General features: G+C 57.2%; 4 protein-coding genes across 4 annotated transcripts; 2 read left to right on the top strand and 2 right to left on the bottom strand.

Annotated features, from left to right (window-relative positions):
* Positions 1-2,012: 2,012 nt before the first annotated feature.
* CH63R_10183 (Isochorismatase) lies at positions 2,013-2,865 on the top strand (the record flags this gene model as incomplete). Its single annotated transcript, XM_018305157.1, has 3 exons — positions 2,013-2,070; positions 2,132-2,314; positions 2,387-2,865. The coding sequence occupies 3 exons, from the start codon at positions 2,013-2,015 to the stop codon at positions 2,863-2,865; spliced, it is 720 nt and encodes a 239-aa protein (XP_018154581.1).
* Positions 2,866-13,571: 10,706 nt separating this feature from the next.
* On the bottom strand, positions 13,572-14,033 carry CH63R_10182 (uncharacterized protein; the record flags this gene model as incomplete). The annotated part of the gene is made up of 1 exon (XM_018305156.1): positions 13,572-14,033. The coding sequence occupies one exon, from the start codon at positions 14,031-14,033 to the stop codon at positions 13,572-13,574; it is 462 nt and encodes a 153-aa protein (XP_018154580.1).
* A 566-nt stretch (positions 14,034-14,599) lies between these two features.
* CH63R_10181 (uncharacterized protein) lies at positions 14,600-15,725 on the bottom strand (the record flags this gene model as incomplete). The annotated part of the gene is made up of 3 exons (XM_018305155.1): positions 14,600-14,780; positions 15,216-15,579; positions 15,680-15,725. The coding sequence occupies 3 exons, from the start codon at positions 15,723-15,725 to the stop codon at positions 14,600-14,602; spliced, it is 591 nt and encodes a 196-aa protein (XP_018154579.1).
* Positions 15,726-23,179: 7,454 nt separating this feature from the next.
* On the top strand, positions 23,180-23,644 carry CH63R_10180 (Bile acid 7-alpha; the record flags this gene model as incomplete). The annotated part of the gene is made up of 1 exon (XM_018305154.1): positions 23,180-23,644. The coding sequence occupies one exon, from the start codon at positions 23,180-23,182 to the stop codon at positions 23,642-23,644; it is 465 nt and encodes a 154-aa protein (XP_018154578.1).
* Positions 23,645-23,757: the final 113 nt, after the last annotated feature.

Below are 23,757 nucleotides of genomic sequence, written 5' to 3'. Positions count from 1 at the left end.
GTCCCGGTACTATTGTTCTGGTCGGATCCGACCAGACATTGCATTCTTGTCCGTCGACGGGGGTTCGCGTCACAAGCTGCAACCAAGCGGCGGCAGGTCTCGATACCCGGATCTTGGAACATGGGGATCAGACTCCATCCGATGGGATGAATCAGCTAATGGATGAAGCCTCCCGACAATGGCCTTTTCCACGGCAACGCTAGCCACATGGTTCCGACTTGAGCAGCTTGGTTGTGGAGAGCGTTGAGATCATGATCATTAGCCTGGCCACTCACTCAACGACGCACTTCCTTAACACGCCTATTTGAGAGGGTGCGCGCGTTGCCTCAAGTCACGGCGCTCCGTTTCCTCCCGAGTTGTCGTTCATAGAGCTTCATCGACCACCTTGGATGAAAAGTGACGCTCTGTGTCCCACCAGACTCCCAGGTCTCTCACTATTGTTCTGCTCCCGCTGTTCTCCCGACAGAAGTAGGACAAGTCAACCGGATTCCCGGGTTGGCAATTCACAAACAACCATCTGAGTCACTGGTAAGTCTTATCGGATGAGAGACTCTGGAATGATGTGCATCTTCAGTATACAAGGCACTGGGCAAGAGGACTCACTTCTGGTGGTGCGTAGGATCACGCGGTATGCAAATTACCTGCACGACAGTTGCAGACCTTCATCTGACTCGACCACAGACTTACTTCCCTTCCTAAGGTAGGCTTCGCTTATCCATTCTTCCAAGAGGTCAACGGAGAGGTCTTGCTACCAGTGGTTAGGTGCAATGGCACTGACAGAGGAGAAAATGAAGGAAGGAGAGCAGTGTCGAAGGTAGAGATGTTTGACTTTGCATCGAGGGAAGCGAGAAAGCCCGGCATGTCCTGTTTTCCGATCTGAATTCTTCCTACCGAGGTTGGGAAAAAGGTAAACCGCCTTCCCGCCCAGGATGGTTGCTGACACACGCACCATGAAGGCTTAGGCAACGGCGCCTCCACCCTGACATCGTGGCACCCGGACCGGTGTCCCCACAGCGGAGCGGGACGCAATCCTCAATCAGCCAGCAAAGCGCCTTATCAAACACTGACAGGGTCATTAGCTAAGCCAATGTCAACGAACCCCATCTTCCCATCGCCAACTAGGCAGGACGGTCCCGAGTATGCACTTCTGCGTGCTTATGTTAGCGGGGCCGAGGGAAATGAAGTCCTGCGGGTGTGACTTACACACGTCCCGACCTACCTGCCTTTCTGCGGTCCCCGATGACATCGCTCTTGTAAAGCTTAGTCAAGCCCACGCATCAGCTTTCAAATACCGAGATCTGGTGGGGTCAATCGTCATGTAGTTCCGGGGTGCTCTGGATGTGAGATTGACGCTCTCCGCATCTCCCATGCGGGCGGCGGTAGCACCAGGCGGAGTTCCACCGCCGAATATGTCCCGGTCCGCTCAGTAGGCACTCAACCCACCAATGGCAGCGCCTGCGACTACCGATGAGGCTTGATTCGCTTCGTGGCCCGCATAGGACCAACAGGGGAGGGGGCTTACTAACGTACAGCGACTGTTTACTCTAGCCTTCGTCACGACACTCACCCACGATCGCCGACATCAACATGTTGCCGAATGGGGAAATATCCTCATGCAGAGACAGAGGCGTCGGAACTAGCTGGGCTTTGGGGTTCTGCAAGGAAATAACCATGTCCATCGACATGGGCTATTGGAAATCTCGCGTCGTAGGAAAGGACACGGCTTGGTCACCGCGTCAGGGACCAAAGGCCGGTGCACGATGTCGACGTTGCGGAGCCTCCTCCGAGGCAAGGAAATTCGGGCGTAATGTCGACAATGATTCTACTGTGGTCTTGCAACCTTGCATCGTCAGAATCCCATGTATAAAGAGCATCGAATCTCACCTCCAGTCAAGGTCTCTCTTTCCATCCTCATCCAGCAGACAAGTCAAGCACAGTCTTCCTTCTTCCAGCCCTCAAAAGACTCAACCAGCTTCCCGAAGATCAAACTTCCAAAAACACACTCCATCAAGATGAAGTTCTCTCTGACCCTCGCCGTCTCGGCGCTCTTCGCCGCTGCCAACGCTGATGGTGAGCCCCTTCCCACATCTTCTGCCCCGCGAGACAGCCTTTCGCTGACCTGACCGAATAGCCGTCCCCTGGGAGAGGCTCAACAAGAACGACTCGATGCTCCTCGTCGTCGACATGCAGGAGGGTCTCTTCAACCTCGCCCGCGACTTCGACCCCACCCTTTACCGCAACTCGATGCTCGCCCACTCCTCCCTGGCCAAGGTCTTTGACCTCCCCGTTGTCCTGACCACTTCTGCCGAGACTGGTATGTACTCGTCCTCTCGTCGCTTCTGCGACGTCTGCGAGACATGACACACTAACGCAGACATTTCCCAAGGCCCCAACGGTCCCCTTCCCCAGGAGATTCTCGACATGCACCCGACCGCGCCCCTGATCAAGCGCAACGGCGAGGTCGACGCGTGGGACAACTCGGACTTCCGCGATGCCGTCCGCGCCGCCAACAAGTCGCAGATCATCCTCGCCGGCATCACCACGGACGTCTGCACCACCTTCCTCGCCCTCTCCCTCCGCGCCGAGGGCTACTCCGTCTGGGCCAACGTCGAGGCCTCGGGCACCACGACCGAGCTCATCCGCGACGTCTCCAACGACCGCATGGCCGCCGCCGGCGTCCAGGTCGTCTCCCTCTTCTCCATCTCCCTTGACCTCATGCGCGACTGGCGCAACACCCCCGGCGCCCTCGAGCTCTTCTCCTGGCTCGACGAGTACTACCCCGCCTACGGCTACCTCGCCCGCGGCCACCGCGCCGCCGTCACCAACGGCACCGTCAGCCCGGGCCAGGAGACCCTGCCTCTGTAAAGCGTCGCGAAAAAAACAGCGGCTTGGAAGACAATGGGAGGATGGTATGATTCCCGGATAAGAGAAGAACATTGGAATATAGAACACAAAAGAGCGTGGGGGGAAGGGATGGGGGGTTCGGAAACGCTCGGCAAAGACTTGTTTTGTTTGCACTTCCTCTTTCTAGTCTCTCCTTCACGAGCCCTCGCGGCTATTCTTAGAGATTTTGCATTCGTCGGATGGCTTTGTTTCGCAACACTCAAAAGCATACATAATGGACGATCTTGACCTTACTTTTTTTTCTTTTTCTTGCTTGCCAATGTCTTGAAAGTTTGCGTCCTGAGCTGTGCGAACCGCCAATAAACCGAAGCCGTCCGGGCCGACCAGCACGCTGTCGCATGCTTCCGGCGCATCTGGGGAGTATGGGGGGTTATTCTGGTCGTAGCATCTTCCGGCCCGTTCGCGGATCGCCGCACTCAGCCAGGTCCTACGGCCCTGAGTATCCCAAATAGGCAAGTCGTGGGTTCCCGGCTCCGGCACACGGACCAACGCGGAGTCCGTCCCCACCGTCGGACCGGATGGGGACTTGACGTCCGCCACATCGGACAGCACGCGGCGGCCGACCGTCAGCCCCGCCGCCAGCCCTGCTATTATTCCAGGCTGTGAGCGGTGGCGGGGCCCGCGGCAAATGCGAGTTTGACAACTGCCGCGCGTGCCGGGGGAGGGTTCCGGGACGGCTTAGAGAGGGGAGGGGTGGGTGCTGGTGGTATCGTTTGCCGCGTGCGGGCTGATCCACCGCCTGGGTTCCGCGGCCTCAACGGATGGGACGACTTGGCGGCAGTGTGCACTCGATCGAGTTGGCCTTTATATGCGGCACTCTCCTGTAAGATTGGCGGCGTAGGTGGGCATACGAGGTCCGGATTCCAGTGAGTCTGGGCGCGGCCGCCGCGCATGCCCGGGAGAGCGCCATCCGTATTAAACCTACAGCACGCCCAGATCCGTTTGGGCTTCGCGAGAGGATATCAGACGCCGACGGTTGCTTGCCGTCCGACGTTTGGTATCTTTCCGTCGGCGGCATCCGAAAACAGGGAACCCGCATCTTGAGTGCAGCCCGACAGTCCTCTCGTAGAGACAGCTTGTACGAGGTCGACAAGTTTGAGTGTGGTCAGGGCGCCGGCTCCTATCATCAACGGCAGCCAAGCACGTCACTTCGTCGTACAAAGACAGAGAGAGCGCTCAAAGACCTGGGCGGTTTCCCCCCTGACGATCTGGCGTTTTCGATCAGAGACAGCGCAGTGGTGCATCACCCACTCGTCGTCCGCGACCAGGGGGTTCATTGTTGCAAAGGAGGTCCAGAGCCCTCCGCAAGGTTGGGAATGGAGCTGTCTGGACCATGTTTTGCTTTTCTGAGACTGCGGGTTCTCATGCCCTGGCGGATGTGTGTAGTGAGACTTGATGCGAACACTATCCATTCCTACCCTGCCCATCGCCAAGGCAGAGTCATAAAACGAGATGGGGGATAAAGTAAATAAAACCATGTCTCGGAACATAAGCCCGTCATTTTTTATCACCATTCTTCTTCGTAAAATTATGTGACCATCACCAAGAGCGGTGAAGGATGGGAGGGGTGTGCGGCGGATGCAAGCTGCAGAGGGCCGATGGGCGGTGGCAGAACCTAAAAATGTGATCTGGCAGAGCAAGGGGGAAGGAAAGGGGGGGGAGTGTCATCCAAAAGGTGACGGTTTCAGCCTTCTCGTTTGCTTTTGCCATTCTGCTGGGCGTTTGATTTGTTTTTTTGCTGCTTGCTTGATTGCTTATTCTTCTGCTGCTCGGGATGCAAGCTGCACGAACGATCGCCGGGCGAGTCGGGGCGAGACATCCGGCCCCTCGACCCCCGGTACCCCCCCTGTCATCATCAGCCCCGGGTTGGCACACACACCACCTTATTTCGGGCCTCGCATTTTTGAGGTCTGCGTACCGCACGTAAGGGAAATCACCCAGCTAACGCCTGCAGCCTGCGCGGAGGGCCGGAATGGCGGTAGAGGGGGGATGGAGGGGGAGTGTGCATGCGCGGACATCGTCAAGGGGGGCGGAGAGGGGATGGATGATAGCGCTGAAGGCGGCCCGCTGTCGGGCTTGATGCAGCAGCGGTTGGCTGCCGTGAGGGCCACGGCGCATATCGCGAAAAACACAAGAAAACAATACGGATACCTTGTCGCAAAAGAAAAAATCGCGGTGTGCCCTGTCCTGCCCTGCCCACTGGCCTTTCGTCAAACAGGTGAGTCACAAACCGGTCGCGAGATGGGGGACCACCACGGGATGGATGCGACGGCACCGCCAAAGCAGGTGATGGGAAACACCATCGCAACCAAACGGACAAGCTTTCGCGATGCGCCGGACGGCGATTGGAGCGCAGCCTCCCCCCCCTTTTCTCTTTTGTACTGGAGAGGATGGGCTTCACACGCGCCCTCTAATCGCCAATAAGGCCCCGAGCGCCGGCCATGAGACGCGGTCACTCAGGTCGAGTGCGTTGCACCGCCGTTCCCCCAATCATCGACTGTGATGAGTGTGTGACGGGAGCCGTCCGGCATCGGGAGGGGGGGTCCTTCGTGTCGCAACCACAGGACACAGGACGTGTAAGTCATCCGCACTTCGGCCGTGGGGGGAGAAGGGGGGGTCGGGAGGGGGCGGATGATTGCGAATCACGGCGAGGCCATTTGGCTTACTGCTCACTGCTACCGATTACGAAGACGGAATATGGTGGTTGCGAGAGGTGGATGGAGATTGGGGGGCGCCGGCTGTTGAGGATGCGGCATCCCAACGAGACACCGAGGGTGTGGTGTGTGCATGCGTGCGCGATGTCTTCACTGCTCAGATTGGGGGCCCCCCGAGGTGCTTGGTATGGCGGCGGCTTGAGGTAGCTGACGATACCAGGCGTGAGGTGTAAGACGGCGGTAACGAAAAGAGGGGCTGGGTGTTGTCTTCTTTCGTCCTGTTGTCTGGCCGGCTCCGGTTTGGAATGCACGAAGCCATCGTGGCATCGCGCATTCTTCGACGGAGGAGGGGTCTCGACACCGCTATTACAGCGATTTCTGCTGCGTGGCAGAGCCTGGTGGTGAGCTGCAAGATGCGGTCGCGGCCGGCACCCAGACCCAGGCCCAGGCCGTGGGTATCTTTGGCGATCGACCGACAAAAATGACTACTTGTTCGCCGGGAGATTCCCCGAGTCTGCCCAGGCGGGGGGGGAGGGAGGCCAGAAGCGTCCAGCCGCCGTCCCCCCGGTCACTTGTCAGTTGTCACTTATCTCCCCGTGTGTACATCGTATGTGTGCTGTTTGTTTCTTTTCCCTTCCTGCCCGACCGATTTTGCTGAGATCCCTCTCCTCTCTTCACCCCCTTGCGATGCAGGGCCCCTCTGGGGGGGCGCCTAGATATGCAATGCCGACTCTAACGGGTGTTAGGAGTGTGGGTTTGCCATAAGGCGGTGACGATGATGTAGTTGAGGTGGCCGTTGGAGAAGAAACAATCAGGTCGCGAGGGGTGTGCGGGAATGTTTTTTTCAAAAGCAAACTGACAAGATCTCTCAAAAACAGGGAACGTTCAAGCAACAAGTAACAAGCAACAAGCTGAAACCATGCAGCAGTGCCAGCAAGCAAGTAACGAACGCCAGCAAGGCGACGATACCGTCCGGTTGCTTGCTTGCTTGCAGACCGCCTTCTCAGCTAATGAGAAACAACCCCCCACGCCCCTCGTTCGGCGTTTTTCCACACAGCGCAGAAACAACCCCCCGCCGCTCTTTCTCTCCCTTCCCAGACGGCGCGAATAGAGCGGGCTTGAAGCGCAGCTAGTGGACTCATCACCTCCGGGAGGCGCTCGCCGGACGAGCTCTGGTTTGGACTCCGGGGGATGCCGGGGGGTGGGCTCGTTAGATAGACGTTCCTCCTCCCCTTCCTCCCAGATATTCAAAAATAACGTGATGGCGTCGCGCTTGCGGACTGAGAGCACGGGTGGGATCTGAGCAAGAGGCGTTCCTGGGGCGGAGGGAGCGGCGCCGGCTGTGGCCTCGCTGTTTGAAGAATCAGGTGTGGTGCCGCCATCACCAACGCTGCGAGAGTCGAAAATAGCACTGCCAGCAGGATGACAGCATACGAGAATGTTCGTTCGTGATGGAGTGAGCCGTACAGATACGAACGCTGATGAGATAAGCCCGTCCAGCCCGTAAGGATACTGGGCGCCGGTAAACCCCACGCACGCCCCCTCCTTCTCTCTACTTTACATTCGGTAAAATAAAGCAGTATCTTATCTAGGAATGGGCCGAGCTGGCGATAAGAGTGAAAGACGGCGCTAACGGCGGACAGAAGCTGGCTCACCGACCACATAGCCAATCCGTTTGGGAATCGCCTGCCGTTTCAGGCAATCAGGACCCCAACGCCCACGTTTTCCCCCTCCAGGATCCGCAATACGGTCTATCGGGGGTGTCGCACGTCCAGCGAGTCCAGTCTCGCATCTTTTCGCCGGTTGGATGGAGAAACGGCTCTCCGTTAACTTTCCACCTTTACCTGTCCACCCTTGGCAGCTCCCCCCGTGTGTGCGAGACTGCGGACGAACCGTTCCCGTCCAATCGTCCACCCACGCACGAGTCCTGGGTCATCACTCTGGTGAATGTTCTGGGGGGACAGTCACCCATGGTTCCCAGTCTTCCAGTTTCGTGCAAAACGCCCGAACGGAAACCCCCCCTCCCCCCCTCCGACACTGATCGGACGGCAGACGGGTCTCCGGATCGTGGCCCAAACGATGCGTGCAACCGATATTGCTGACGAGGAAACGTCAACTGTTTGCTGCCCGGCAAGCCTTGCCGTTGCCCGCGCTTGCTTATGGGGCTTCGTTGGCTTTTGTTGGCTTGCGGGGAGGGGGGGTTCAGTTGCGGTCAAGAAGCAAAGAGCTGAACCACGATCGGTTTGGTTGCACGGCAGCTTGCAGAGACTTCTCCCGTCGAGGTTTCACGGTTCCTGACCCGGCCAACAGGAAAAAGAAGAAGCGAAGGCTGACGCTACTCAACGTGGCTTGAACGCCTCGCGGTTTCAACACGGCCACCACCCGCGGGCTCGCGCGCGTCCCGTTTTTACCCCAGGTTTTCTCTTCCGTCCCAGATGGACCGACTCAACCAAGCCTACCACCGTTGGTTGTTTTTTTTGTTGCGGTGATTGACCTTAGTCAGTAGGACGGAAAAAGAACGGGGCCAGTGCTTCAGGATGACGGCAGACTGGCGCAGCGAAAGGAGGGAATCCGTGCGGGTGGCCAATTCGCGTGGCGCCCCAGTCTTGTCGACCTTGATTCTTTTTGGTCTGATCTTGATTCGGAGTGTGTTGCAAGTCTGCCGGCGGCGGAGTAAGGAGAAGAAAAGAAGGTTGTTTAACATTCTGGATGGGGCGTGTGTATACCGACATTTCTCGCAAGCACAGCTGCCATGTGGGTGATGTATTCCGAACCTTGGACGGGATGATGATATCCAGCAGCATTCGAGAAAAAGCTGAAGTCATGGCTGACGTCGGAGGGCGTGTTTGAACGACTCAGGGGACGACTGAGTCGTTCACGTCCCTGACGAAAGCAAAAAGAAGCTCGATAAGAAAGGTAAAATAAAATAAAAGACCCTGGAATGGATAGTGATTTTCACAAGCTTTTCCCTCTGTTGAACTCGGGGCGGGGCGGGAGGGGGTCTGGGGAAGCGCTTGAGCATGCCCTTTCAGACGACGAGACCGTCGCTCGCCGCCTCTTCCAAGGCGGTTCAGGTCGGGTTGTGTGTCTGTGATGACGGGTGAGCCACGCGGGCTTGACTCATGAGCCACCGAGCGTCGAACCGGGGAAAAAGGACCGGAGAGGGGTGGATGGGTGTGCGGTTGTGGTCGAGCGTCGGCCATGCTCCGACCTCGAAGTTCGGGGTTTATCTCCCACGACTCAGTCCTGCCAGTTTACCGAAACGACACCGAGACGAGGATTACGCGGTAACGCGTTCGCCTTCTTTCTCTCTCTCTCTCCCTCTCTCTCTCTCCCACACACACACACACACACCAACAAACCATACGAAGTAGCGGCCACACACACACACAGAAGGCTGGGGGTGGGGATCCCCAGGGCGGAGAAATAGCACTAGAAGGAAAGAATTTTCAAAAGAATTTTTTTCCTCACCTTTAGACGAAGACCATCACATCAGGAGTGGGTCACGAATCGTCATTTGCGCCGGCAACCATGAACCGTGATGCCGAGGAAGAGCCTAGTTTACTTGCCCACGAAGACCAGACGGGAGGGGAAGTCTCGGTCCGGTCTGGTCGACGGAGGGGGAGGAGGTCCAGAAGGAGACAGACAAAAAAGCACCGAGGTTAGAGAAGTGTGCTGGATCTGGACGCGGGCGGATGGTTCCCAAAACACGTTCCAAAAGTCACAATCTGTTCCGTATGTGAAAAAGGCCCGTTAGAGATGAGCCTCCGCCTCTTTTCCCTCCTTCCGCATTCTCCCATTCCCGGGTTCCCTTTTAAGCGGATAACCGGTAACGGGACTCCCTTCTTCCTTGTCATTGTCAAAGAGAGAAGCCAGAACAATCTCCCCCCCTGCCCTGCCCCCCCGTACTCTCCATATATTCTCTCCCAAATCCCAACGGTCCTTTAAGAGTCCCCGCCGGTTGATAACCCGTAGATCCAACGCCCATGTGGAACCGGCAGCAGAGTTTTTACCCAAGAGAGGAGCTCCCACGGCACCAGCAGCTCCAGGGGGCTCCACGAGGGCCCGCAAACGTGGACGGAAGGGGAAAGTGAGCAAAACCTGGAAAAGGTCTAGAGCGTGTCTGCCCCTCCATCACCCCCGGGAGCGATCGTCCCGTCATTCGGCGGTGGAGGAAGAGGGAGCAGGGAGTTTGACAAGTTGAGATCCGCCGGGTGCATCCCCGTTTCAAAAATGCCAACCGACCCAAATCTCCCATGGCTGCTTTGCCCAAGCAAGGCCCATTTTACCCAAGAGTCAGGGAGAACAAGGGGAGGGGGGTGTACAGTACACGCAATGCAGGACGAGGGCCCTCATCCCGTCAACGAGGTCCAGGCGCCGGGGCTTCCTCCCGGCGCTGGGGTCCCTACCACCTTGCCATGCCTTGGTTGGGCCCAAGAACCCAAATGGCGGGGGGGGAGAAGGGGACAATTAACCGTCCAGGCCCTTCTCTGCAGCAGCGTCGGTCTCTGACCGCTTTGAGTCTTTACAGACAGCCGTCAAGGTTCCCCTTCCCCGTCTCGCCGCTTTAGGGACCCAGCAGTACCGCGCTGCCACCTCCCTTTGCGGGACCGCGCCGTGCACAATTCCGCCCTGGGTCCCTAATGCGGCAACACACACCATGAAGCGTCTGGTGATCCAACGGCGGGAACCCCGGTTTTAAACGGATCTCATCCGTTTAACCTCACAAGGATCTCGTCCAGTCGTAAACTCTGCAGACACTCACTCACCCTCAACACCCCCGCGATAAGCTGAGATTATGTGCATGCGGGTAGATACGATGTAGAGAAGAGGTGACTTGACTTATCGCCCTGGCTTTCGTCATCCCCCATCCCCGCGTCCCGTTCTCTCCCGCGGTCGTGCAGGGCAGCCCTATCACAAATCTTGGAAGCAGAAGTAATGCGGTGTAAGCTGTGTCATTGAGGTGGTTCCGAATTGGAAGGGGGGGAGAACGCATCTGTCATGTCCGGTTTCGCTTCGCGCGAGGAGGGGGGGGTGTCGGTGTTGGATGTTATCGTTGTTGCTATTACAGAGGAGAAGAGAAAGTCCGAGACTTCGCCCTTCGGCATCTTTGTGCGGCGCTCTTTAGACATACCGAGATGAAGAGACGTGGATGGCGGAATGGGGGCAAAAAATAAAATGTTGGATATTTGATCAACAAAATCTTAATCAAGGTAATCTTGCCTGTCTTGGTCAGGATGCGCTGGATCTCCGGGCCGACTCTCTAGACATGTCCGAGACCGTAAGTGCATGACGGCAGGAAGCTTGGTAGATCCCCCAGGTTGTGGCTGATGCCGTTGAATCTCTCGCTCCTCTCTCTCTCCATCCCCCCGGGGATCTTCCCAAGTCCCTCCTCTAAAGATCCCCCCAACCAACGCCACAATCTCGATTCCATCTCGAGGGCGAATCTCGAGGTCACGTCGCGTGACGCTTGCGAGATGGCGGGTGACGCGACGACCAGCAGAGCGCTGAGGTGGGCGCGAGTGACCAGAGGAAGCGCCGTTCGGCTCCGTCGCATCACGATTACGAATAAACCCCATCCCGAGGCAGCAGCATGTTCATCCTCAGAGTCAGGGTGTCCAATCCCCGAGGCAGTTCGTTTCTCCTCCCACCACCGCGCGCGTCCGGATCCGAGTCCGAAATATCCCGTCTTCTCCGGGCTTGGGAGCCTCGCGTCTCCGCATTACCATCAACCGTCGTCAGCAAGAGATGGCGCGTAGCCAATGACCATCCGAGCAAGACTCCCCATATCACTCCCCAGACTCGTCCCGTACCCTCGGCAGGTATCACGATTGAGCACCTCCCCCTCTGCCGGAGCTCAAAGAAAGTGCCGAAAGGATGGGAGAGCGAACAAACAAGTATTCGAACACGACAACAAAGCCATGGCGTATGTAAGTCCCAAGACCAAAGACGAGGCCCTTCCCGAGAGCATGTGGATGGCCCAGAACCCCCCCGGATCTCCGATCCACCCCGATCCATGGGATATAGGCCCCTCGTCAACAAGACAACAAAGAGGAGGCTTCTTGGCCCAGTGGCGCACCCGACGGTATCCCACCAGCCAACGCAAACGGCCTTGAAGTTCGGACCGGCAGCCTCGACCGAGGCTCGCCTTGTGCATTCATCCCCCCTTTTTGCAGCATGAGCAAATACGGTAATAACCCTTCCTCGCTCCCCCATCCATCCCGATCCAGAAGGGCCCGATAAACAGAGCCTCGCGCGAGATCGCAAACCCGAGAGGCCCAAGGGCCGAAACCCAAGAATAGAGACGACTTTTGGGTCCTCGTGTGGCTGAACGGACGGTGCGGTGGTTGAGGGGGAGAGAGAGGGGAGACTCGTAATGCGTACGTCTAGAGCGCGGAAAGTGAGGCTGTGTCCTTCAGACGGGAGCGCCGGCATAACTGGCCAAATATGGACGCGTCGCTAATACGGGCTTTGGTGGAGGGCTTCTGGGTTCTCTGGCCGTAGAAGTGCCGGTGGATGGGTTCCAGGCCAGCTGAATGGCGGGGGGAGGAAAGGAGGGAGTCAGTCAGTTAGCCAGCCCTCCGACCGTTCCCGACCGTTTCTTAAGCCCTCTCGCAAAACGCTTCCCCCTAAACTCTCGGTGCCCAGTTGTGTGTGTCTAGCTAGCCCCAAGCCAACAACACACAAACACACACAACACACAACACACACAACATAGATGACGACATCGGAACAACAGCGCGCGGCTCTACAGGGTAAACCCTCCAGCCCGGATTCTTTGGCGTGCGCGGTTCTGGGCCGGTAGCTGACCCAGCTTTTCTTATTTCTTCCCTCCCCCCTTTTACTGGTATTTTTCTTGTTTTGGCATCAGGTTGGTGGTGGTGTCGGCAACTCAGCTCACCTCAGCAACCACACTGAACCAGAGAACCTCCGTTTGCCGACGGGTGCATCGGGTGCAACCGCCACCTGAACATGTGCTGAAGCTCCAGCGCACCCGCGATGACTCCCACACTTGTGACGCTTCCGAAGCAGGAATGTGAGGCCAGATCATCGAGTCATCCTCATGCACATCACGGAAGCAAAACCTCGGAACCATGTGAGTATGAAAGTGTATGTGTGTGTGTGTGAAGAAAGAATCAAATATTGTTGTCGCTCAGTGGCGAAGGGTATCTCGTACTAAATACTAAACTAAATTGCAAAGAGCCCACGATCGAGTGAGGCTGATGCTGCTGATCCCCGTCCATGCTTTGGAACCCCGATAAAATGCGGATGCAAATGTGCTGTGTATGCCATGATGTTTCCCCCTAATCCTCCAGTCCCTATCCTCCCAAGAGTCGATCCGTTGATCGATCCAGTTCCAATCAAACCCAGACAAAACAAAAACTCCATGCGACAAAAATAGTTTGCGTAACCTCGGGCGGCCATTGCAAGGGGGTATCAACATGAAGAAAACAGAGACGAAAAGCAAATAACAATAGGCGGGCATGCACAGCATGTGAAATGCCGATAAGCCTATGCCGAGTCCCATGAGTCCACGGATCCAGGCTGTGGTTGCACCTGTTCCTCTCACCTGCCACACCGGCTTTCCATTAGCCGGGTGACTCTTCCCTCGGTAGGTGGCCGACACCGCTGGGCTTGTGCGAGTGTGGCTGAGACGCGCTGCTGCGGGCTCCCCCACGATCGGCTGTGGAGGTGTCTCCCCCCCACACGCCGGTGAGAGGTCCTCTGCGCCGTCGTATTCGAGACCGAGGCCACGACGAGTGGCCAAGGAGCGTCGTGCTTGGAAGACCAAAGGCCTGGAAGGAGTCGCAGGCGATGTTGGTGGCCTTCGCCGGCAACAAAGGTGTAAGTTAAGTGCCGTAATTACTGATTAAGGTTTGTCGAGACGAGGTGTGAGAGAGCTAGGATGATGCTCTCCGGAATGGTGCCCTCCCTCGTCCGAACGAGTGCTGGTAGGCGTGGCTTGGCGCCACCGCCGATGTAGTAGAGAGCTGCTGCTGTGAAAGGTGTCTCTCACTCGGCGATGGGAGTCATGGCAGCCTGCTTGTTCTTGGGGCTCTTCTTGGAGCTGCCGCGACGCTGCGACTTCTTCTGCTGAAGGGCGGCCTGGCGGCGGCGTTCCTTCTCGAGCATGACACAGCGGAGGGCCTCGCGCTGCATGGCCATGCGCTCGCGCTCCATGTCGAGAAGCTCGGCCTCGGTGATCTGGGGCGAGCGGGAGTTGGGCGAGGAGAAGCTGCCGGAGCTGGCGACGCTGTGGGAGTCGTCCTCAAAGTCCTGGGGGAAGAGGTCCTCGTCGGAAAGGTACGAGGTGGCCCGGGGCTCGCCGTCAAAGTCGGCGAGGGTATCGCGGCGCGGCCAGGAAGGGAAGGCGCACGACCGGTCGTGGGCGAGCAAGTTGCTGGGGGCGATATCGATGGGGGCAGTCATGGAGACGGCGCCCATGGAGCTGTATGAACCGTATGAGCCGTACATGGCTGCGATGTGTTGTATGTGTGTGAGAATATGGTGAGAGGGTTTGTAAGAGCGCGATGTAGAGGTCTTGTTCGTATTAGACTCTTTTCTTGGTTGTGGGTTGTGGATATTGTTGATCTCGGGTTGGACTGTGAGTGTGGGAAGGAGGTGGACACGGGAGACTTATAAGTCGAAGGGGCGCGTTCTCCCTTCCTCTGGATTTTTGGGAAGAGGGGGGCGTGTTGGGGGTGTGTTGGAATAGGGGGTGCGGTGACTGGGGGTGTGAAAGGAGGGTGTAGGGGGGCCAGCCAGGAGCCTGGAAGTCGTGGGTGCAAGGTTGGGCAGAGCAACGTTCCGAGGAATTTCGGAGAGTGGGCCTGGCCTGGGAGTCTGGGACTTTGCAAGCCTAAAAATTGGGGGCAACAGCCAGCGTTCCCGGGTTCCCGAGGGGGTGGGAAAACAAGGCAAGGGAGGCGGTGACGGAGGGAGTAAGAGTCAGTCAGTCGCTGATAGCGCAGGGGGGGAGGGGGGGCGTGTGGCACTGTAATAACAGAGTGTGTTGGGCGGAAAGCGGTTGCAATTGTCAGTTAACGGAGAGGGGGGGCGTGCAACAGGTGAAAATGGACAAATGTCGGCGACAGGGCTGGCGGTCGCGCGGGAGGAAGACCGTATTCCTGATCCTTGGGTCCGTCTGGGAAATGGACCGCAGGCCTGGGCTTTTGGCCGGTGACTATTCTCGACGTGGCGTTGCCGAGGAGCTGGAAGAGCCTGTCAGACAGCAAGCAGTTGTGTAGCGAAATCCTGCTTTCCTCGGTGATGATGTGTGTTGTGTGTGATATGAGTGATGTGAGCGAGTGTATGTGTAGAGTGTGTGTCGTGTGTACGGAACATGCACCCGAGTAAGTTGGCCTGTTGCTGGTGGTGGTGTGTGTAAGTGTGTGTGTGTGTGTGATGATTTTGTCTTTCTGGTGCTGATGACGATATCACTGCCGCTATCGCTATCTTGCAATGACGCTTGTTGTTGATCGCCTGCGATGGTTTGTTGTCGAAACACCACGATGACTCGGACAGGAGGGCGCAGGAGTCATGATATATACACGATAACTACCCTTTCGGTCTATAGTTCCTGTCGTCGGCGACGATGATGTGCTTCGTACAGGCAGTCTGTCCGGCAAGCAGGAGCAACATGATGGCGGCGCGAACAGAACAAATGGCGGCCAAGGAGTTTGTTCGAGTCGCAAGGCCGCGGGGAATGCGCCCATGGGGAAAAAGGAGGGACCGCGAACGGGCCTGGCGCCGTGTGCGGTGCGGACTGCAACTTTGGGGCCAAAACGGAGAGCCCTTTGATGTCTTGCGATGCACACTGGCGAGGTACGCAAGGGAGACTGCATTCCAGGGCCTCCGATTGCCCATTGCGAGTCTGACATGTTGACTCTACTCTCCATTCTGCCTTCTCCCGTCCGTGTCCATGTCTCGCCGACTTGGTCAATGATGGGTGATTGACAATCGTCGGCACCCTGGTCGGCGAGCCTGTATCGCTTGCCCACCCCCACGCGCGCATCGCAGTCTGCAAACACGGGGCTCGGCCCCCTACGCATGCGTGCAGCCGTAGGGGCTGGAAATCCTCTCTCTGTCTCTCGGAGGGAGATACTCAGACAAGGGCTTACATTTTAGGGTGGTGTCGGCGATGTTGATGGTGGTGTTGACAGCCATGTTTGTGTGCTGCAACTGTAAGAGAAGAGATACTTTGCGGGGGACAAACCAAGCACATCCGCAAGCCGCAAACCGCAAACCGCCGACGGGGAAGCAGCGGAAGCAACAACACCCGCAGCGACAGGCCGACAGCGCGGCAGCCACCAAAAAAGCAAAAAAAAAAAGCCTGCCTGTGTCACTGAGAAGACGGGGAAAAGAATGAGCGGTGTTTGACCGCCTTGGCCAGATGGGTTGCAACTTGCCCAGAGGGGAAGGGCGTGTCGGGATTCATTGGCTGGGAGGACAGGGCAAGACGGACAGCGGAGAAGAGACAAGGCTTAGATGTATCTCGGCACACATTGTCCGCACGAAGGATACATCATCCTCTCGCATCCGCGGACGCGACAGAGTTCACCCGAAAGCTGGCTGGCTCTCAGGCCCTTCAGGCGGTACGGGTGCACTAAGGGAGTTCAACCAGCAGCAGATGCAAGGCCCGACAGCGGCATGAGTGCTGTGTGCTCGAGGGGATGGGATGGGGTGGGGTGGTTTGTGATCGCCCTTGGTTTGCTACCGTCTGGCCCTGGACCGTTTAACTGTTCATCAACTGTTCTGGGCCTTGAGCCCCTCCCCGCGGAAGGAAATCTGGGCTGCCCCGGCCCTCGGGCCAGCCAGAGAGCAGCCGACTTGCAAGGGAGAACAGAAGAAACACTCCCTCTTATCACGAACAATAACGAAGGTTGGGCTCGGTGCGCTCGGTGCTTCTACGTCCAGACTTTTTTTTTCCACCCCTCCACGAAGCTTTCTTCTCGCTATTGAATTTCCCCGTGTCGGACGGACTGACTGACACGCGCTGTCGATTTCACCAGTCATTGGGCAGCCTGCATCACCAATCTCTCGCTGAATCTCTGCAACTCTGTTGTGCCCGAGACCACAACAGCCTATCGCATCTACCTGATCCTCATATTGACCTTTGGCGACGGTATCGATTAGCCATCTTACACGTACACACACGCCCCCCTCATCTCGCCTCGTCCTCATTCTTCTCCTCCGCAACCCAGCGTCAAACACCCTCATTCCTGTGGCATTCTGTGTTTGTCCCCCCCTCTGCCTTTGGGGGCGGCCAAGTGCGCGATGGACGACGATCAAAAGCTGCGTTCGGGGAACCACAGTAGGCGCACGCCGCACACCGCGCACTTACAGCGCCTCACCGCCGCCTGGGCCCCTTCCTCCCCGCATATGCCCGCCGGCGATTGATGGGGTGGAGGGACTTGGGAAGAAGGAAAGGCGCCTGTAGTGGTGTTGTTCCTGATCCAGCCGAATGACAACATGTCGCCCTATGGCTTTGCATGCGCCCCGGGTTGAGGCGCCGTACACTGTACCACCAACACGAAGCAAGCCACTCGGCTCCGATTGTCAATCAATTGTCGCCGGCCAAAAAATAAGGGAGAGAAAGGGAAAACGGTACGTATCTACCTACAGGTAGCGCTCTGTAGACCGACCTGCCAGCAAATCTGCCGTGGCTGCATCCAGCACTTACAATCACCCGCACACACTTACACCGTCCGTCCCTCCCTGGCATCCCATTGCATCCATCCGCTTGCCATCCCGCTCCAGTCACGATCGAGAACGGCCAAATGGACGAAAACCCTCCTCTTGGTTTTCTTTTCTCTTCCCGTCTCCTTGCGGAGTTTGCAATCTACCAAAGGGGGACAAAAGCAAACAAGGGCGGCCGGCACAGAAACGGCCATTTCCGCGCCCCCGGGCTGGCCCAGGGCCGTTGTCTCTCCATGTCTCGGCTCCCTTTCCTTCTTCCCCCTTGTGAGTTGCTGGCCCTCTCGACAACCCTGGCAACCCTCGAGGGCACTCTACCCCATCCAATCCACTGGACCGGTTCAGATCCCCTGTCTCACGAGAATCGCCAAAAAAGTAAAGTAAGAATCTTTACTTTTTTATTTCCCCCCGTCATTTCAGATTCCTAACCCTGACGACCTCAATTTCCGTCCCTGTCCCTGTCCGTCCTCGGCCTCCTTTGTCGCGACGGGGGACGGGCGGCCGGGGTGGCTACGGCTCGTCGACCCCAGCTTCGTGCCCAGCCTCCCCCCGTCCGCCCTGGTCCCCGGCGCAGCTCATCTTAATCACGAAGCCCAAGCCGTCCCAGGTGCCCGGAGTGAGGTCGGGCAGGGTGAGGCGAGAGGAGGCATGGATCCTGTTCATTTGCGCCGCTTGTTCTTTCTTCCACTCGGGGGTCGGGGGGTTGACGATCTATCTTGAGCTCAAGACACGATATGCTCCATACATCATACAGGTTGGCAGAGTTACAAGAGTCAAGACGTATCATCGTCCCATTCAGTTACACCCAAAGTGACAAGTCTAAAAGAGCTCCCCCCGGTCATCCGGCCGGCAACCAACAACCAACAGGCACAATCCAGTTAAGTGTACCAGGAACTGCGCCCAACACCAACAACACCCCTCCCGGTCAAGGTTCTTGAATGGGATGATTCAGAGTAATCCCCTCGTGGGAATGCGACTGGTTTGGATGGTTAGCCCCCTGGTGTAACAATCCGACGAGTCTGTCTTCACTCACACAACATACACACACACACACACACACATACTGTTACCGGATGGGCTTTCCGTTGGATGTCCGAAATTCCTCCATTCCTGCCAGTGCAACCAACGAATTCAGTAACACCAACACCACCACCGCCGACAGACACCGACAACGACACCGACACCGAACATGCCAACATGCCAACAAGCCAAGCAAACCTCCCGAGCCAACACGCAACCGCACCCAAACGGAGATGCGACGACGAAACCAACTTACGAATACACCCGTTCCTTGGATGAGGTGGACGGGAGGGTGGAAGCCTCGCTTTCCGGCTTTGCTTTCCGGCTTTGCTTCCCACTGACGGCTGTTGCTGACTAGCCACGCTGCTCCCCCAACATCCAATGTATCCGAACCGTCGATCTGACACCTGAGACGTCTAATACCAACTCCCCTTCCAGCGACACAATGCAACTCAAACACGGAATATTATTACACATGCACTCAACTCACTTGCTCCATCACACACCACCACACACCGTGGAAGCGGTGGCCGGCGCATATAGGCAGTCCGCCCTGTTCCTTGCGCCGTCAAGCATGCTTATAGACTTACTGTAACCTGCCGCCGACACTATACGAACCAATATCCGTACTCGCCGGGCACCGAGGGAGTTGACACGCAACGGCGACATTCCATTCGTGCTTTTACTGCCCTGCCTGGCCAGTCGTAGTACCGTGTCGCAAGTATTACGGCCGTGCTGACTGGATTGGACTGGGCTGGCCTTCTCAGCGCGCCATCGCCCTGCGCCCGACCCCGCGGCCTTGACTTCCCCGGCCTCTGACTCAGACTGGGGGTGGCGCACACGGATCCCATTCACATTGACCCTACGGATATGTCCTACGCTACTTACATCGCTGTATGGTTTCCCCGGATCATCCTGGCTGAGGGCGTGTGAATGCTAGCCTCGGACGGGAACGGTCAATCAGCCCTTTGTCTGACGGTTGAATGCTCGGAGCAACAGGGTTGACGAGGAGGAAAGAAAGCCGTTACGTTCCGTTGGGCGCACACATAGTCATAGTACGAAGTGTAAGCGGGTTGGTTTGTCCTCCTTCGCATCCTCGCAACTCACGTCCGTCCGTCCGTTGTACAAAGGAGCAGGAATGGCGACTTGGGATTGGATCGCGAACGCGGTTCTACGACGCCGGGCTGAAGCCCCGACGCCGCCCCCTTCTTCCTTTCCCCGCGTAAAAAGAAGTCACCGTTTGCGTCGTAGGCCACAACAGCATGAACGAAAAGCCGGGGGATCGAACAGATGCCCGTGTCGCTCTTTTTTCTGGTTCAATGAGATCGCATAGACGGCTCCCCGCAACATGATTGGGCCCCCCCGCACATCAACGGCAGAGTCTCGTCCCGGGTCGATTCGCGCCCACCTAGGGAGATCTACAAGTAAGCTCGAGCTTCCGTTCTGGGCCTTCCTCCCCTTCCAGCCCAAGCCAGTCAAATCAGTTAAAGTAGCGAGGACGCAGACACGCAAGGGAGAGAGGCTTCATGAGTCGAGGCACAACAGCCGCGCAAGCCTCTTGAGAGCTTGGGCGCGAGGGAGGAGGAGGGGGGGGGGGGGGGGGGGGGACCAAAGACCCTCCATCCATCGGAAGCTGGTGAGGGTCTGTGTATCTGTCTGTCTATCGGCTGTGGCCCGTGGGAGCTTTGGAAGCTTGGGAGCTTTTGACTTGGGTTTTGGTCGGTCGATTAGGGTAGTAGGCAAGCAACATTCCCCATTCTTGGGTCACCGACTTACTCATGACTCTTTGTCGTCCGATATCTCGGGGCGTGGGAGTTGAGACTGAAACAAGCTTGACGACGAATGCCACGACGGCACGTCAAATGCCCCGATGAGTGAAGTTGGGAGGGGGAGGGAGAGGAGGAGGAGGGCAGCCGGCTGCAGTCGAGTCGTATCCAGTCCGTGCCAACAACCGACCTTACTCGACGATCCCCTTATCCGTGAGCTTACAGCGGCAGGAATGTGAACACACAGATTGAGATAAAAAAGGCGAAGATCAGACTGAAACGGGTCGAGGAGGGGGAGGGGAGGGGGAGGGGGAAAGACCAGCCGTGCCTGACGCGGATATCGACACCGAACGCCACACACCGAGCAAGCACCGCTTTTTTTCCCGCTGTCGCTGTCGCCGTCGCCGCCGCCACCGCCGCCGTCGCCGCCTCCGCTTGCCACACTTCTTATATTTATGGCAAACCTGTGGCGGCTCAGGGTTCAAGAATAGGGAAGCCATCACCAGCAAGCGTCCGCCGGCCGCGAGACCCCGGCGTCGCATCTATTTGCGATCAAGCGGCCGAGCGCGCTGATACACACACATACACACACGCACATTCGTCCCCCCCGAAGAAAAAAAAAACATAGCCCCTTGGTGCACCGAGCGACCGGACGGCGGGATCGTGCCTGGCTGGCCAAGGGGGGGCGTGGTGAACCAGAAATTGGTGAGAAAGGGGGTCCGATCGCGACCTTCTAGAACGGCGCTAGACGTTTTATTCTGCTTGCTTCTTCTTCTTCTTTTGGCCAAGGGGGTGGTGGTGGTGTGTGAGGTGTGTCGGTTGTCGGTGCGTGTGCGTGCGTGCTTGTCTCTCCTCTGCTTGTCTCTGCCTCCTGCTTTTCCGCCGTGTGGATGTTTGGGTTTGTCAAACCCCCCCGTCCCCCGAAATTGCACCGGCGGACGGGTTGTGGGGCCCGGAAGGGGGTTACCGCGGGGCCAGGGGGGGCCTTCATCCGGTCTAGTGGCTGCCGCTCGCCTTCCTGCTTCATCTCCTGCTGGTTGCTGCTTTTTCGGCTCTTGCTTCGGTTGCTGCCGGACCAGCCACCCGGAGAGACGGAAAGGTTGAGGGAAGAGAGCCGGGTAAGGTTTTTTGTGCAGTGGAATGCACCAGGCGGAGTTGTGCACCCGGAAACGGTGGATGGTTTGAAACGGTCTTGGACGGACCCGTCTCGCACAGGACCACTAGAGATGGTTCAACGCTTGAGAATTGCATCTGCAGGGAAATATGGCCCGGAATGGTGATACCGCATGCGCTGGCAGTACCAGCCAGAAGTCGAGCCGCTACTGCTGATACTGCTGCTGCTGCTTCTGCATTCCTCTCTGTGATGGGCACTGTTGCGAACGTGTTTGATTGATGCTTACGAAACACCCGCAGAACGAGACGTTTGTGGGGTTTTGTGGAATGCCAGGGGAGAGGGATGTAGTCTTACAGCAGCATCGCGGTCTCTCCAGGTGCCGCCTGCCGCGTGGGAGATGCCGATCTGTTGTCCGGATGCTGTCAGATGTCTGGGCGATGGAATGGGACGTTTCGCTTTTTGCTTGCACCCGGGTACAATAGCCACAGCTGTGGTTGATCTGGCTGGAAATCGGACGGCGTGCTGACTTATTCATGCCATCGCTTGCTTTGGAGCAGGGTAGAGGTGTGTATCCTCGAGTGGTCCTTGGTCAAGCAATGAGGCTCTGTAGCTTGTGTCCACAGCCCCTGGCTTGGTACGGCCAAGTGCAGTCCTGGCAACCACGTGTAAACTATCTTCTCTGTATGGGTTTGCGAGATGTGTGTTCGTTCTACAAGCTCATGTTTCCACGACACCTTGTACGTTTCCGCCCGCCAAGCCATGTCGTCTGATACTTAGCACTCTGGATGTCTTGCCCAAACAGTGGTCGTCACTACTGGCTCCGTACCTGCTTCACTTGGAGGGTTCTTTCTTCCCAGGAAACACATAATCTCGCAAGTGTGAAACGAATCGATATGTCTTTGTGGTTGCATTTGGGTGTCTGGTAGTTTCAAGCTTTGCAGTAAACCATCGTGGGTGTCTGATCATGCTTAGGGGAGCGCTTTGAGTAATGAGATGGCCGTCTTGGGGATTGTGAATCTCATCGGCACAGTCGGCCGGAAGTGGGTGTAGTCGTGAAACCTTGAGGGATCTGGGTTGAACCCATATTGCGGAAAGGCTTTTACACGATCTTGGGTGGTCAGCAAGCAATTGAAAGATCTTGAGAATATAAGTCGGCGGTGATGAAGGATCCTCGTGTCGATGTCTTGCACCGGTTGCGGTTACCAACACCACGAGTTGCAATATCAGATGCGGCTGTGTCATTCATGCGGAGGGTATGCGAACGAGAAACAGTGTCTTGAACAATGCAGTTATCTCGATCTATCAAGACATGTACGAAGAAGCTGGGCGGCTGTTGATTCTCTGCCATAAACCTGAAAACGAAGCTCGAAACAGGACTTCTCGCCAACATCGCAATACTAGTTCCGTCTTCCATCTTCGTGGAGTCTCTGTCTTGAGACACTACTCCAGGGCCTTGGGGACAGGATGGCGAGGACGCTGTGTTGTACAGGCCTGGCATCTTGTCGCTTCCCACACAATTGATGTCCGTGAGAAGTGGCGATGCGTGTATGAGACCACTTCACTCTGGTAGGAACTCGCAATCTGTCTTCAGCTTGAACCTCATTTGCTATGCTGAGCATGCCCAAGTGCCACGAAATACCTCAAACACGAGCCTTATTCACAGCATCGTGTGATTCGTCGGCGGAGTGGGGGATGGGATCGTCTTCTGTGTGGGAATGGCAAGCGCAGGTGGACTTCGTCTGACTGCAAGGCTCTTGGATGCTCCACGCGGCTATTCCCTTCGAGGCAACAGAGGGTATCGCATCTCAGCACGAAGTAACATGCCAGGATCGACAGTATCCCTGCCCAACCCCTCTCTTGCTGACAGCCAAGAGCGACAACAGATCACACATGAAGAGGGGAATAATGGGCACAGAATCTCTTAAAGACGTGCCCGAGTCCTGAGTATGGGCATCGAGTCACCAACCCGCCGACCTCCCTCACTTGAAAACAAACTCATCTCAACCTTTGACACACCCGCAAGAATGCCCGAAAAGATCTACATCTCCCCCGAAACGGCGGAGGCCATCCGCCGCAAAATGTCCCAATACTGCCGCTTCGCTGACGGCCTCGAATGGGACCGCTTCGACACCATCATGCTGCCCACCCTCACCTTTGAGGCCATCGAGCCGGACGGCACCGTGCTCGTCCAAAACGGTGTTCCGTACCGCTGGGAGTCGCGCGAGGCCTGGGTTACGCACTTCAGCGAAAAGTTCAAGGTCCTGCAGACGATGCACCTCGTCGACCCGGGCGACCTCGAGCAGGTGGCCGAGGACGAGGTCAAGGCCGTGTTCGGGGTGATCTGGCACGCGGGCACGCGGGGCACCGAGGCCGGATTGCATTCGACGGGCGGGGGGCACTATTACGAGACGTGGAAGAAGGTTGACGGGGATTGGTACATGGCAAGTTGCTCGATGAAGAGGCTGTACTCGAAGGTCCAGGGGGTTTGATGGGGTTTTGAGTAGGCGAGACTGGCTGTACGGTTGAGGCTGAGCTTTTGAACGATGCTGTCTTGGATGTTTGCGGGTATTGGAATCCGAGAGTTGAGAGACTAGTTGCGGCA

The sequence above is a fragment of the Colletotrichum higginsianum genome (assembly GCF_001672515.1).
Source record: "Colletotrichum higginsianum IMI 349063 chromosome 7 map unlocalized unitig_7, whole genome shotgun sequence".
Lineage (NCBI taxonomy): Eukaryota > Fungi > Ascomycota > Sordariomycetes > Glomerellales > Glomerellaceae > Colletotrichum > Colletotrichum higginsianum.
The sequence above is the reverse complement of the archived record's forward strand: the minus strand, read 5'-3'. Positions and strand labels throughout refer to the sequence as shown.